This window comes from Crocodylus porosus, unplaced genomic scaffold, assembly GCF_001723895.1.
Source record: "Crocodylus porosus isolate Cpor-Errol unplaced genomic scaffold, CroPor_comp1, whole genome shotgun sequence".
NCBI lineage: Eukaryota > Metazoa > Chordata > Crocodylia > Crocodylidae > Crocodylus > Crocodylus porosus.
This window is the reverse complement of record NW_017728948.1, coordinates 49,713,380-49,729,897: the sequence shown is the minus strand read 5'-3', so window position 1 is coordinate 49,729,897 and position 16,518 is coordinate 49,713,380. Positions and strand designations below refer to the sequence as shown.

The 16,518-nt window shown below is 41.8% G+C and overlaps 1 protein-coding gene across 1 annotated transcript in view; it reads left to right on the top strand.

Moving 5' to 3' along the window:
- Positions 1 to 16,518, top strand: part of GABRG1 (gamma-aminobutyric acid type A receptor gamma1 subunit) — a 100,163-nt gene that overhangs the window by 71,157 nt on the left and 12,488 nt on the right. Inside the window, exons 4-8 of the mRNA XM_019553326.1 lie at positions 6,726 to 6,946; positions 10,978 to 11,060; positions 12,408 to 12,545; positions 12,648 to 12,800; positions 15,606 to 15,814. Of these exons, the coding sequence (XP_019408871.1) occupies positions 6,726 to 6,946; positions 10,978 to 11,060; positions 12,408 to 12,545; positions 12,648 to 12,800; positions 15,606 to 15,814 (804 nt within the window). The remainder of the gene's footprint in view (positions 1 to 6,725; positions 6,947 to 10,977; positions 11,061 to 12,407; positions 12,546 to 12,647; positions 12,801 to 15,605; positions 15,815 to 16,518) is intronic.

Below are 16,518 nucleotides of genomic sequence, written 5' to 3'. Positions count from 1 at the left end.
CCCACAGTCTCAGCAGCCCTCCTGATGCCCCTTGCAAGAGCCCCTCAGACTCACAGACATGCAGACACAGACACTGGCACCCACCCCATCAGGTAAGTGTGAGTGGGGGGGAAAGGGCAGGGGAAAGGGAAGGTGCTGGGGGGTAGATCATGAAGGCGGGGAGTGTGACCCTGTGCCCACTCCCAAGAGCAGGGCCCAAGGGGTGAGGGCAGGGGTGCCACTCTGTGGGCCACACACATGCCAGCCAGCCTGACAGGAGGTTCGCACACAGAGGCCACCACTGCAACTCTGCCACTGAACCCTGTGCTACCATTCCATGGCTACCTGCATGGCTTTATGGGCAAGTGGTGCAGGGTGGGGCAGCAGCAGTGCAGTGGCATCCACTGTGTGTGGGCCACATATGTGCCATCTAGATGGGGGTGAAATGGGGGGCTTGCATGCAGTGTCATGCCATGCAACTGGCTGCACAGCTCCGCAGCGGTGTGGGGTGGTGGCAGCCACATGCAGGGTGCGGGGGCTTTGAGGGCAAGTGCTGCCATCACGGAGCCATGCCCTTCACCCCTGGAACCTAGAGGTAAGTGGGGCTTGGGGGATGTGGGGTAGGGCTGGTGAAGAAGGTTAGGGGCTGAGGGAATGAGGGATGCTTACAGCCCCAGGCAGCACACCAGAGCTGGAAGCAGGGTCATGGGGTGAGGGCAGGGGTGTCCCTCTTCGGGGGCTTTGTGGGCAAGTGATGTGGGGTGTGGTGGGGTGGTGCCTGCCATGTGCGGGCAGCAGAGGGGTAGAGGGAGGCATGTGGCTGGAGCACACAGTACTGCTGCTTACCTGGAGGCCTGTGAATGCAGTGATGGCTGCTGCCTACAAAGCCCCCCCACTGCCACCACAGAGCTGTGCCTGGAGCTGTGTGGCCGGCCACCAGGTGGCAGCAGTAGCATGGTGGTGGTTGGGCAGCACTCAGCCATCCCCACCAGCACCCTGTGCTGTGCTGCTGCTGCCAGCCATACAGCTCTGAGCATGGATCTGCGGCGGCAGCAGGAGATTTTGTACACAGCAGCAGTCACCACTGGCATGGGCAGCTGCTGCCACTTACCTGTGGGGCCGTCTGTGCCAGCAGTGACTGCTGCTGCATACAAAACCTCCTTCTGCTGCTGTGGAGCCATGCCTGGAGCTCTGTGGCCGGTGGCAGTGGTGCGGCATGGGGTAGTGGTGGGGATAGGAGTGGCTGCGTACTGCCCAGCCACCCCCGCGCTGTGCCGTGCCACTGCCAGTGGCTGCACAGCTCCAGGCACAGCTCCACAGCAGAATCAGGAGGTTTTGTATGCAGCAGTTATCACAGCCATCACAGGCCTCCAGATAAGTGGCAGTGCCATGTGTGAGCCCAAGCCCCCGCTCCCCCTACACCCCTATTCCTCACTGTACCTGCAGAACTGGCCATGAAATTGTGCTCCAGTTCCATGCCGGTGTTGCGGGCACAAGGTGCCCGAGGGAGGCAACAATTGGGTTCGTTGCCCGGTGTGCGTCGTGCCAAATAAACACACTGGGGGAGAAGCAGACAAAGTTTATTTGAGCTCAAGTAAAAGACACAGGGAGACTGTATAGTCTCAAATCCTGCCCACCTAACCCTGCAACAGCGAGATCTTTATACCCCGGTCAGTTTCACTGTCAATGAGTTTCCAGCAGCTGGCCCCCCTCTTTCTCCCCTTTCCCTCCTCCCCTCTCTCTCTGAGCGGTGCCCTTGCATTCCACAGATAACAGTTTTAGCTCGCCTGCTTTCCAGAAGGACAGGAGATTGCAGGCGCCAAAGAAAGGGTTACAAAGGTTGGGCAAAGGGGGGGCTTTGGCTCGTCTGAGCCTGGAGCAGAAGGACTTCCTCGACACTCGTGGTCTTCCATCCCTCTGAGTTACCCAGGGTTATGCCCAGTGACACCAACACCGGCCTCCCTCTCCCCCTCCCCTGGGCAGGCAGCTGGGCAGCATGCATGTGGCCCACACATGGCAGGCACCACCACAGTGCGCCCTGCATTTCTTGCCTGCAAAGGCCCCCACAGAGGGGCACCCCTGCCCTCACCCCTGGCCCTGCTCCCAGCTGTGGTGTGCTGCCTGGGGCTGGCAGCACCTGCCACTCCCTCAGCCCCCAACCATCTTCCCCAGCCCTGCCCCAAGCCCCACTTATCTCCCTGCTCCAGGGGCGAAGGGCAAGTGTGAGCCTGAGCCCAGCCTTGGCTGCCTCAGAGGCTCAGGCCCCGCCCTCCCCTTCCCCCTCCGGCCAGGGCTGGGAGTTTCCTGCTCTTTTTGCAGTCAGCTCTAGCAGGCTGGAACAGTGCCAGCCTGAAAGAGCTCTTTCTAAAAGCGGAGAATCTGTGGATTTCTCTGCTAAAAAGGAAATCTGCGTTTTCTCCGCTTAAAAACAGGGAATCCGTGGTTTTCTCCATTTTCCCGTGGGAAACAGAAAATCCGGATCTCCAATCATCAGTACCCACATGGATCAATTCTTTGGCTACAAGAGAATCATTTAGATACATTTAGTTTTTGTTTGTTTGATTTTACTTGCCCATTGGTGTCATTGTTCCCTCTCAGCATGCTAAAAGGCAACTTGATTTCAATCATGATGGCTGTTCTTACCTCTGAATCTATTTTGTTCTATAGGCAATTGTTGGTTTACAGTCTCTGCAGTGACCTTTGTAGGACTACATTTATGTTCAGTATTAACTTCACAGAGTAAGGTCTGCTTCCTTTTGTTATAGCTTTTGACAAAAAATCGTGTTGGAAAAATGCATCGTGTCTGACTGAGTTTGAATGCTGACTGTATGTATTCTTCTTCACTTACCAGATGGACATGCAATGAATTCTGGGAATTCTGATCAAGTAGCATATAGTGACTGGCTTTGTATTTATTGAAATAAGCTCCCCTTATAATTTACTGACTTTCATTCAGATTACTCCTCTAAGTGCAAAGAGCCTGGAGTTTGGCTCCCTTTGTTGTTGTTCATCATTATTTTCCATATTTTCCCCATTTTGAATTTCTTATGGTATTTAGTAACTGAAAAGAAATGGAGAAAAATAAAATGCACTGAAAATAGTTAGGCAGGCTCTTTGTACAAACAGTGGAAAAGCAGGGTTCTAAAAAGGTCAGTAATTCTAATCAAATGCCAAATATGCACTAACATGTTTCATGGTCATTGAACCTAGGGTATAATTTGAAGCTAAATATGAATGAGCATGAATTTTGTTATAGCTGTGACTAATGTGTCAATAGATTAAAGTCCTTTTTAGTCTGCATGTTTATTTTATCATTTTGTTTCATTTGAAAGGGAAAGCAGTAAACCAATTTGTATATTAACTCAGTAGCACTGCAAGACAAGAAGTTATATAAAAGAGCAATTAAAGAAGTAATAGAATTGTTAAGTGCAACATTTTGTACCAAAATGAGAGAAATAAAATGATCATCGAGAGAGATGCATTGTGGTAAAAGAACATTTTGTAAATCAAATTATTGTTATACTGGCTAAATACTTGTCTACACAAAGTCTGGCTTTCATTCACTTAAGTGGGAGACAAGATACTGGAGAACTCTTATTCAGGTGTGATGATTCCTATACTCAGAAAAGCTTAGGAATCCAGGATTCTTTTGCTTGTAGTTAAATGCCAGTCCCTTGAGAATATGGGCATTCTAACAAGCCAGAGAGTTTCTCCTTGTGGAATTCATGAATGCATTAGTATTTGTGCAGATTACAGGCCAGTGCCATGGATCAGTTATTTTGTGGTGTCCTTTCTTTCAACTCCTTCTAAGCTTACGCCTCCCTTTCACAGTTCTGCACCCAAGAACTTCTGGAAAGTCTGTTTCCATTTGAACCAAAAGAGTCCCATGAGACGATAATGTATCTTGAGGATGTATGCATTGTTCTCAACAATAAAAAGGCTCACCATGACCTTAAGGAAAAATAAGAATCCTGTGGAAGTGGCAAGGGAAGGAGAAGAGCCACAGATAGAAGACCTTCTTTCTACATGACTTTGTGGGAAGAAGGTTGTGATTTGCCCTTTTTGTGTATTCAGTCACAACTAACTGTTGGCTTCATGAACTGACTACTTTTTACTTTTGTAAGTGTTGCAATAGCAATACAGTTTTAGAAAGGAAAACTGCGTTCCATCTCTTTGTTCAGCTTCAGGTAATCTTTTGCGACCCATTGAACCCACTGTGCCTTATGTAGTTATTCAAAGTACTGCAAAGAGGGTGTCAAATGCTACCATTCTTATTTTGAAGCACTGAGGAGAATGGGAGAAAGTACATGGTAATGGATAATCAAACCCTGGGTTTCCACAGGTGTCTTGAAGGCAGTATTAAAGATGATGACGTTCCTCAGTATAACTGAAGATCTGATTTGGCATGCAGAACTTCCATTGTTGGGGATAATGGCCGCAGAGAAAAGAAACTAGATTCTTAGAGCCTGTCTACGCTGCTTCAGGCCTGCACTAGAAAAAGCCAAAGTGAAGCATGCCCATTCTATGCTTTCTACCTACCCAAACTGATTTAACATGGCTGTCTTTGACCCATACCCAATGAAGCACTATAAACTGTGGTAAGAAAGTGAGCTTAGTGGTGCTAAGATGACATGCCAACAAAGTAGCTTATATTAGTTCTGAGAGGTGCACTCAAACAGCAAGGGAGGCATGTAGTGTGTCCCATAACGATCCTGGGACAGTATAGGCATGCTTCTGTTATATCTTAATTGCAGACTGCATGGTACAGTGAAGATCCTACCAAAATACCATAAAGCAAGTTAAACTGGGTCCAATGAGTACCTTAGTTACAGCAGCACAAGGTAAATAAGCTATGCTGAGTTCAATGGTATGGCAGTTGAGTTGCTTCCTATATAGAAGCTAGTCTGTTTTAAGCTCACTCAGTATCTCCATACTAGTCTGCAGTCTCCAGGACAGATGGGCCTTAGAGTCATATACATCAGGTGAGTTTGTAGAGTGGACAATATGTAGAAGCCCACAATGCATATTGGCAGAGTCACTTTTCAGAGCTGGAATACTTTTCAAATTGTAATGGTATTTAAAGTGTTTCCAGCTGTTGACAAAACTGTGGAAATGACTGGCTTATCTCATGTCAGATGCTATACAAAGCTACACCTCACCAGGAGCAGACGGCAAAAAGGAAGAGTGATACAAAGTAATAAATCCTTCCCTTGCTTCAGAGATGAAGTGATATGCTACTAGGGCTATGTGAAGCTTTGGTCACTGAGTTGATTTAGCCTGATTTTAGTGGCCAAAACTCCAAACCCAAATTGAATCAGGAGCCCCTTTAATATCTCCAAATTGAATCAGAACCCTGTGAATCGATTTGGAGAGATTCAGAAAGATCCAACGATTCGGACATAGACACAGTTTTAAATGTTTTTTCTACATAGCTCAAGGTACCAGGTGGCTCGTGAATGCTGAGATGGCGGGGTGGATGAAGTGTCCCACAGGAGCATGGGGCAAGGGGGTCCCCAGCGTACTCGGCAGCAGACCCGGAAGTGGACAAGAAGCACTTCCAATCCACTTCTGGGTCTGCTAGGGAGTGCGCTGGGCCCCCTCCCATGCCTCCTGGGTCTGGGGGGGCACCCAGTGTCACCCTGCAGGCAATTGTCCAGCTGGGCAGGGGGTGGTGGGGCCCCTCGGCATGCTTGGTAGTGGACCTGGAAGTAGACTGGAAGTACTTCCAGTCCATTTCTGGGTTCACCGCCAAACACGTGGGGGGCCCCCCATGCTCATGCAGGATGCTTCATCTGCCCCAATATTGCAGTATTCACGAGCCACACCTGGTTCCCCAAGGTATGTAGAAAAAAACATTTAAAGCTGTGTCTGTGGCTGAATTGCTGATTCTCTGAATCCGCATTGAATCTTCAGACTCGGATTCGGCTGAATTGAATAGGGACAGTGATCTGAATCAACGAATCAAATCACTGTCCCCAGTTCAGGCCAAATCTGAATCCAAAACAAATACGTCCCATTTTGCCCACTGCTAAAGCTACCCCTATACCACCTCAACTCTACAAGCATGCAGGTGAGGGAAAATGGATAGGGAATTCTCTACTTGCACAGATTTCTTCACCTGCATGTGAGAGTGATATGAGCAGGCCACTCAGGGAATTAAGGTAGTCCCGTATCTCCTTATTTTTTTGTATCTGAGTGCTTCAGAAATGGTGAGAATTGCTTTCCTGGTAGGTGAGTAGTCACACTGAATATGCTGCTAATTTGTATTTCTCAGACAAACTCACAGCATTTTCTTTAATATTTGGTGCATTAACAATTAGCTGCAAATTTACAATTTATAGATTGAAGATTGATGCCATGTATGACAGTGTGCCTCGGCTGTGAAGTCAAAAATCAACTATGTCTATGTTGTGAGTCTTCAGAGTGCTTTCTTATGTCTAGAAGCCTCTGGCCTCAGGAGCTTTCTCAGCCAGTTGGGTTTTTAGAGATGCAGGGATGCTTTATTCGTATCTCCTGTTCCTCATCTTCTCCAGTTATGTCCAAGGCAGAGAAGGGTGGTGCAGGAGCTGTTGTAGGGCTCATGATCACTGCAAGCTTCCTCCACAGAGTTAAGCCAACTGTTTGGCTGTGGTGTCCCACTCAGGAGTATGTAGCAAAATGGAGGAGCTGATTAAGCTGTTACTGAAAAATACTTGGAATATAGGCTTGGGCAATCTCTATAGATATGATTGTTTCTTTCTTTTTAGGAATACACTATAGATATAATTTTTGCCCAAACTTGGTATGACAGTCGTCTAAAATTTAACAGTTCAATGAAAGTACTTATGCTTAATAGCAATATGGTTGGAAAAATATGGATTCCAGATACATTCTTCCGGAACTCAAGAAAATCTGATGCTCATTGGATCACAACTCCAAACCGTTTGCTTCGAATCTGGAATGATGGGCGAATATTATATACTCTGAGGTATGTGCATGGATATAAAAAATATAGCTCTTTCCTAATATTTTCACTATTATATTCTTCAATCTATTAAACTAGTAATTTTACTTCTTTAAAAAAACAAGTGTCAGGCATAAATGAAAGACTACTACAAAGTAAAATGTTGTGCCCAGGCAGGGATAGTTTTATAGTCCACAATAATTTCCAGGTCTTTTTGTTTCTGAGTTACAAAAGTTAGAAACAAAGGTGTAGAAGAAAAACATTGCAACTTAGTGAAGCAGAACATTAAATACATACTGCTGTAATGTACTACCAAATAGAAAAGCAGAGAAACTAAATCTGAACAAGTGGCAAATACGTTTTTAAGGTACAGGAAGTAAGTAAAGATAAATAAGGTTATTTAATGTAATTTATGAAACAGGTAGGATAGCTGTGTTCCGCTTTTGAAGTGTCACGAATCCAACTGTATGCTACACAGCAGACTTACTGAACAAAACTGAACTCTTACATTTGTCTTGTAGCTATTTTCCACAAAATTAAGTACACTGAAACAAAGCACTCAGATAAAACATTAGAAGTCGTAAGTACTTTGATTAAACAAGCAGGGACCAGAAGAGGAGGGAAGGGGCACTCCCAGAGCTCTGGGAACATGGGGAGGTGGTGAGGGCCAGCTCCCACACAAATTAGTGGACCCAGGGAGGACCTTCATGCCACCAAACTGGATTGTCAAGTCAAGTCAAGTCCTCTCCTCTGCTGTGAGCTTTGGGTGGGGGTTTATTTAAGTAAGTAGCCTGTTATCTCCATCCAGCCCACTTCTGCACCTGCGAACCAATAGTTAATTGCTTACTTGATGAATCATTAAGCCACCCATTTTTTTTCTCTTTAACCTCTCTGCCCTCTGTCCCTCCATCTCTCTTTCTTCACTGCCCAGTAATGGGGTAAGGGTTCCCTGTTATAAAAAGATTTCCATCGGTCTGTGAGTGTGAGGTGAAATTGGTGTTTATTGATGTTTATCAATGAAAATCAAATCCTGCCAAGTCTATAAATACCGTACTGAACAGTAAATTCTCACAGTTCAGATCCCTTCCAAGTTCACAGTATTATCCCATACAGCTTGTTAGGAAAAAAATATACAGCTTGGGTACTTTTGATAAAATCGCTGGATTTAAAAACAATAAAAATCATGTTTTACAACTGACTCTGTTTTTGCCGTGTTTGGGCTCGGCATGCCTTGGGACTAATATTTATTTGCAAATGTAGGATATCTTATGCAATAATACTTTGGAAAAATAAGGAACTAAAATTATTAAGAAGAACATAGTTCAGTGTACTTTTCTTAAGAAGTCTTTAAAGCATGCTTCTAGAACTCTCAGTAGTTGTTTTTGGTTGTTTTTAATTAAATTTACAATACAGAGTTTTCTTCTCAATTGCTAATGTTTAAAATGGTGTTTATTCAGTGATAACATAATACTTTGCCCATCTCTGTTAATGGCTCAAAGCCCCCTGCTCAATTAAGTCTCAGGGTGTCTGTTGCCATTTCTTGTCAATTTTGTTTTACATGAACTAGGGGAGACCACTCATATGAGCTCTCCCAGACTGTTAGGTAGTGTTAATGTATAGCATGAAAAGTGTAATGAACCAGCAGTAAAACAGGAAAATATTGACTGTATACCCAGCACTGTCAATACAATTCATATTTATGGGGGAAAGAGTTTAGCCCAAGGTGGAAGCACATGGAAAAAAGCAGAATTTATGCAACAGTGACTGAAGGAGCAAAACCAGAATATAACAATGTTCCAAGCTGTTAGGCTTCCCAGCACCCCCAGATGGCCTTTCCCATTGGCTCTTAACAGATAGGATTAGCCATTCTTCACACTGACTTTGTTTACAGGCTGATGTTTCTTATTTTACCTGCTCTCATGTTTCTTATTCTTTGTTTAATTTGGATTCTTTTTCATTAAAGTAATTTTTTGTAAGCTAATTATCCAAAGAAAGAAAGTCACAGTATAGAGGGCAGGGAAAATACATTTTATTATTTTTAACTACAACAAAAAAATCAAGTTTTTGGATGCAAAATTTTCCATTTGAAATACAGGGCATTTTACCCCTACAGCATTTCCCGCTGGCATCTAATGCCTGTCTGTTTCTTTCAGTTGTTCAGAACAGATCTCCAGAAAAGTCCCAAAAAAGAGTGTACAGAAAGTAATTGCTTACTTCATAGACCTTTTCTGCACATTACCATGTGCAAAGTAATCTCTTTCATGGGGATATTTAAGCACTGCATTACTCTCAGACATTGGTTTTAGTTGGTTTTTTACTTGTTTTCACCATGCTACCATGGTGGGGAAATTTCTAAATGTGCACATAACACTTCACTAGTTTCTATTGAAAGTTAGTTTGAGCTGGATAGTTCCTGTGTGTCTTTGAAAAGGTTCTCAATGAGGGTGGCATAACATTTTATAAAGGATCTAAGTGATCCAGCAGCCTAAGTTGTATTAAGACCTGAATCTCTCATGAAAATGATTTTCAGGCTGCTGAATCAGTTGCATGTTTTTAACAATTTTACTCATATCTGTTCTTTCTTTAAAAATCCAATCCTACCACTTACATTAGTACTCCTAGTTCATTATATGGCACTAGTGTTCAAGCTCAGGCCTGTGAAGCTGTGTTATTTGGAGAGTGAGTCTCCCTATAGGTCCAGAAATTTGGTGGCAGGAGGGCGGTGGTAATGTTAATTGCAGGTCCCCTGTTGCCAAATTTCTGGTCCTCTGGAGAGTCACATGGGCCAGATGATTTGGTCTTGCATGCTGGACTGCAGCGGCTGGATCTACCTCCATGGATGGGTCTAGTACGCAGGGATCAATTACACCAAATTGCACCCACGGACTGACCTCATGCTGGATCAGATCCTCAGACTGACCCTGTGACACTCATCCCAACCACTATTGATCTGTGGGAGTCAGGTCTGCTGAATTCACTCCTGAGTATCCATTTCCTCCAAGGCATACCTTGCTAAAGCAATACTTGCTAATAAAAGATTTGTGTTGCATTGGTATTTGGAATTGTTGTGTCTCATTCAAATGTAAGGCAAGCCATTTATTAGCAAGTTATCAGGCAGTCTCTTGTACACAAATAGTAAACATTTAAATTCTTGCACACCCTCATTAATAAAGCTGCTGACAGTTAATAGCTGCCTCAAGTTTTCAGGAGCTAATACGTGGGGGTGCAGTGAAGGAAGAAAAGTTCCTCCTCCACCTCTGCTAATGGAGAGTGAGAGCACTTCTTGGCTGGGCTAAGCCATGCTCCTTGGTAATACTTTCCTCCCCTTGCTTGCTGTAGTGATATCTCTTCACAGTGGTGATGCATAGGGAATGCATGGGTGTGCACATGCACCCCCTGAGAGAGCTGGTGCACTCCCTGACAGCCAGTGTTCCCTGCTTGCTTAGGTGATGGGCAGCAAGGGGCATGTGATAGTGCTGGTGTCCCCTCAAAAGTGCTGGCCGGGGAGTGAGGACACCAGGAGAGACAATCCCTGCGGTCCCCCCACAGCCAATCGCACCAACCCAGAAGTGCCAGCAGTGTGCTCAGAAGTGCACTTCTGGGTCAGCATGATCGGCCATAGGGGGAACCCCCCCTCCCAGTCAGTGCAATTGGCTGTGGGGGACCCCCCCAGTCACTCACTGGCTGCTGTGGGGGCAAGTTCTCCCCCGACTCAGGAGGTACCAGTCACCTATGTCTCCTCATTCTGTTTTAATCTGCTTTTACCAGAGAAGACATGAAAGGACTCAAGAGTCAAAACAGTATGCTTCAAATGCTTGCAGGTAGCATTATACATATTAAGATAACTGGATACACACGTCTTCCAACAGTATTTGGTAACAGTTGCCTTTTTTTGGGAAAGGAAAGTATACTGAATGCTTTTGTATACCAGCACATAAATGCCTATTTCTAACATACATTAGTTGGCCAACATTAACTCTTTAGTATCTGCCCCTAAGTGTTAGGATGCTTGAGACAAAATTAACCTGACTCATAAAACTTTCTTTTCTAATTAGGTTGACAATTAATGCTGAATGTTATCTTCAGCTTCATAACTTTCCTATGGATGAACATTCCTGCCCACTGGAGTTTTCAAGCTGTAGGTGGTAAAATATTTTGTTACTTTCTTCCATTTGATTTTAAATGCAGGCACGATAAGTAGACTGCAAAATAGAAAACAATTGCAATTTAAATTTTTATATAGAATTTAAAAAGTGAATTGTTTATAGTTTGTCTACTCTTATTTTGACTGAAATAAAATGAAAGATACATGAATGATGCTACATGCAATGTGTTTTGCTGTAACTTTAAAAGGTTAGAGGTAATCATATTGATTAGAAGCCTGCTGCATACTTCACTGAAGTTAATGCAAGTCTGTCCATAGATTAAGAGGCTCTAGATCAGAGGACAGAATGGGTGACAGAATAGATGTGTATATATATTCACACAGGTACATATGTGTGAATATGAATTTATATTTCTACAAGATGTATCAACTTTTAACTGATTGCATATAGTATATTTAACATTATAAAACAATATTATTCTGCTCATAGCCTTAACATTTATGATTTAAATATTTACTTGTCACAGCTAGTCTCTCTGCCTTTAAAACTAGTTGTATGAATAAGAATTAGTTACTTGCAAAATTAGTCCCTTTAATATACACTATAATAAGCATACAAAATTAATTTGTTCCCAAAGAGAGAAAACATCTAAGCAATTTATTCCCAAATGTACAACTTAATAGGGGGTGAAATCAAACACTAGTGAATCTTCTTAAATTAGTACTGCCACTTTTGATTCTTGCATACCTCTAAGCATGTTTTCAAACCAGCCTTTTAAAAATGGAGTTGTCTTTGTGCAGCTGTGCAAGTTTCAGTGCTGCATTCATCCCACTATGAAATGGGAGGAGCTTCATTGAAATTAAAAGGATTACACAAGCCTAAAGCTGAAGAATCACAGAGTGAATCTGGCCATAAATGCTCTGTCTAAGAATGGAAAGGAAAAGTACATGTCTTGTTAGACAAATTAAGAAATAAAGTGTCTACCACTTTGAAGTTAAATTATTCCTTTTCAATTGTGCCAATGTATTATATTGCATTAACCTTCACATCTCTGACAAGTCATTCCAAATAAAAGGTGGTTTGGTTTGGTTTGGTTTGGTTTATGTTCAAGAATAGGTATTACAGTTTTTCCTTAAGTCGTATGTTTGCCTTCAAAGTTCTGTATCTGTATAGTTTTGCCTGGTAATACATTTAGTCATGCTTAAAATTGTCAACAGACATTTTGAAGTTAACCTATATGAGGAATCCTTAAGTCTTATGTAACAATTCTTGTCTGACCCAGTTATTCAGTTTATACATATACTTCAGATATCACAAGTAACAAGACTTTTTTGCTGCATACTGTAACTGAATGCCTGATTTGCTATATTTTATTCTAGATGGGTATCCCAGAAATGAAATTGAATACAAATGGAAAAAAACCTCTGTTGAAGTAGCAGATCCCAAATACTGGAGACTGTACCAGTTTGCATTTGTAGGGCTAAGAAATACAACTGAAATTTCCCATACTCTGTCTGGTAAGGTATCAGTTTAAAACAACAACATCAAATACAGATGCAACTGAAAAGAACTTGCAGTATCCAATTAGGATTACAATGGGCTTTTATTTTCCCTCATAGGAGAATATATTATCATGAGAATCTTCTTTGATTTGAGCCGACGTATGGGATATTTTACTATTCAAACATACATTCCTTGCATACTCACAGTAGTTCTTTCTTGGGTGTCATTTTGGATTAATAAAGATGCAGTACCTGCAAGGACATCATTGGGTATGTATTTATTTCCAGCCTGATAGGTTCCTTTATTCCCCATGTACAGAAATCTTAAAAGAAAAAGTTAATTGATAAACATTACTGGTTAAAAGCATGTTTATTGGTTAATCCTGTTCCCTTGTACATTTGGACATCTGGCAGCACAGGAGGAACTGGGAAGTCCTGAGACCATCCTAATCCAAACTCTGCACATCTGAAGTTAAGCAAATAAAAGAGTTTTCCCTAGGTATTTTATAGAGGGGTTATTGCAGAAATGACAGCATGACTATGTTTAGGCTCCAATGAGTGTCTTGGAACACAAGGACAAATTAATGAAGGAAGATTCAATCCCAGTTTTGACAGGACGTCTGTCTGAGTCTGTCTTGAATGAAGGCCACTGGGTGATTTGTTCTCTGATTTATTTCTTGGTATTATGGTCTCATTTTCTTTTCTCAGTATACTATAGGTGCAGAAAGGAAAGACCCATTCACATTGTAGTAATTTCTGTCCTCATTCTTCTTTGGAAAATCACCCCAATTTTTGTTATTGAGAAAATTAAGCCCATGTAACGTGAGTGTAAGTAAGAGCAGAATTAAGCTGCATCTCTATGACAGCCATAACGTTATGCTCCTTTCCGTGCCAGGGAGTAGGTAGGAGCCTATGGGCATGTCTATATTGCCTCTGTTTCACCCCAGGAGCAGCTCTAGTAAGTAAATCTTATCCATTAATTCACACACCACTGCATGCCAGCTCAGGAGTGTTAATCAGCATTGCCTCAGCATTGCCTCTGTTCTGTCATTTGGCCATGTGGAGTGGGAGTGAATGGATAGAGATTGCTTCATGCCAGTGCTACAGATTGTGCCTTGAGGTGGTGTAGACATGTCTTATGAATCTAAAAGTGAATACCTTCTTTCACCTTCTAAAAGTGAATAGAAGTTCTGTTTTCAAAGATAGCCTGTCAACATGTTGAAGTTATTTTTATTCTCTTCCAGGGAACTGGCTTATAGAAATTAACATTTTATGTCAGTAGCATAGCACTTGTACATTTTATATACGTTGTTATACGTACTGTAATTCACAAGCTGAAAGGGGGAGGGGCACAAATAAATTGACAGCATTTACTATACCAAAGAAAAACACATTGAGATTATTTGAATGTTTTTTATTAATGAAAGTGATTAATTTGTTCTCTTGTTATACAATTTTGACAAAATTTATATAAAAATAGCCAATATGCCTAATAAATAATTTGAAATGCCTCTTGATATTTAGACTTTCTAAATTACCTTTATCTATTTTTTCTACCTCATGTGGATACAAACTAGAATGCAGCTGTAAATATGGCAGAAGAGGTTTCTACATTGTCAGATGTCTTTTTCCTTGCCCCTTTTCAACTTGTAAAGCCATAGGACAGCTATGCACAAAAACAATCCCTGTCTTCTTGTGACAAAAACAAAGGAGATATTCATTATGACTCTCTTGTCCTCAGTAGAACAGGACTTTGTAAAAGAGAGTGGTGAGGATGCTTTCTCCTTCCCTGTTAGCTGATACAGAGTGGCTGATGTACTGAGAAAGGCCATTTGTTAATGGATGGAGTTGACTTCCCACCTGTTCTACTTCCCATCTGTATGGAAGAACACTTGTGGAGTCTGTGCCTCTCCAAAGCCCCTTGTTCAGATTCTTAAAGGTAATTGGGCACCTAAAGATGCAGATAGGTGCTTAGTGAGATATTGCACATAACTGAATATGCATATGTAAGAAAATCCAACCAGGTACCTTTTTCAAAAATCTGCCCTAGTCTCGCTAGTGTTACATATGAAAACGGTGAATGCACATCAGCCTTACTCAGGGCTGTGGCTTAAAAGCCACAGTTCAGCCTTATGTTGTCACAACATGCTTTATGCCATAAAATAACATATATAAATAATAGAAACCCTTAAAGTCTATAAGAATTTAATGTTCAGAGATGTTCAGATCTGAATTTGGAGTGGTATAAACATAATATTTGAAGCCCAGAATTAATCCTTATAAAGAAGCAAGTATAATAAGAAGTTGTACTCTATTACTGAAGCATGATTTGTTACATAGTATAAATTTGTAGCTACAGAAGTCAGCTCTTTTGAGTGATTAGCTTGTACATCAAAGGCGATGCACTGAGTCCTAGATTGAATGCCTTCTCTATTAATTAGAACATGGTCTGAAAAGTTTAATAATTTTTTAGAGTATGAGATCCAGTAGATCATTGAGAATGACTTCCTGTATATCATAAGCAAGTAAATACCCGTCAGTTACTCTTTGCTGTGTTTTTGAAAACATCTTGCTTTAAAAATTCATTAAGTAATGAAATTTTCCCTAAGTATTTACTTTTGAATATCTGTGTAGGTCCAAGTAATAAACAAGTCAGTTTTATAAAGGTATTATGGTGTATAAAGTAGGAAAAATGTACAGGTCTCTTTGCATTTATTTCTGTAATGTGTATGGAAAACAGGGGATATTTTAATGGAAATGTAGAGTTAGTTGATATTTGCTGACATCAGAGTGAATTAGTTTTAGCTGACTCTACAGGCCACCAACCCAACAATTAAATCTATGAGGAAAGACTTTTATGCTGGCATAAGTCTGTGTTGTCATGTGAACACATACAGAAATGGATGGCTTTGTGTGAGTGGAAGGGTCAGTTTGCCCAGGCCAGATTTTAAGACTGAGGCATATTATGGTGAATACTGATTAAGTTTGGTATTTAAGAGAAGTTTAAATCCTCAGCAAATAAATCAATCTATACAATCACTTGTTGAAACATAACTTCTCTTTCTTTTTGAACAGGCATTACCACAGTATTAACTATGACTACGCTAAGTACTATTGCTAGGAAGTCACTCCCCAAGGTTTCATATGTGACAGCAATGGACCTCTTTGTTTCAGTTTGCTTCATTTTTGTGTTTGCTGCTTTGATGGAGTATGGTACCTTGCATTATTTCACAAACAACAAAAAAGGGAGCAGAGAGAAAGAGAAGTCAAAGCGCAAACCACCAGTAAGTTTAAATAAGCAGTTTTAAAAAATAAAGTGTCATTGTAATGAAATGTTTTTATGAACATGAATTTGAATTTAGGCACATCTAATACCTAGTGGAGTCGAGCTTACATCTTTAAGTCAAAAAGCAGATCAATGTATTTCCCATATCGGCTGCAAAAAAGGCAGCCCAAGACTCCACAATTGCATTAGGTTGCACCTGTGCAGGGTTAGTAACATTGTGAAGTCCTGCCGCTGATACTGTCTGGGCTCAAGGTCTGTAATAACAAATCCTGACAGGAAATGAGGAGAGTGGAATTGTTGTCAATGGACTGAGGTTATGGAGATTCATTGAACTGGTATTGTCTGAGAACACCTGCAAAGAAAACATTATATCTAACATTTGTTTTAAATCTTAGTATTTGTGAGGAGCATATTCTATGGCCTCATTTCAGGTTGTGTTGTTGTTTCCTCTTCAGTAAGATTAATCTACTGGCATTAAAATGAGGAATTTCTCAGGTGTGAAGGCCCATGCAGATTAGGGGAAGGAAAAATATTTAACTTTTAAAATATTTGTGTTCTAATATATAAAACATGAATACAACCTGCACCCCAGGGTACTCAAGGAGCTGGCGAGTGTCATAGCCCAGTCCCTGGCACGGGTCTTCGAGAGCTCCTGGTGCTCTGGTGTAGTGCCCGAAGACTGGAAGAAGGCCAATGTGGTGC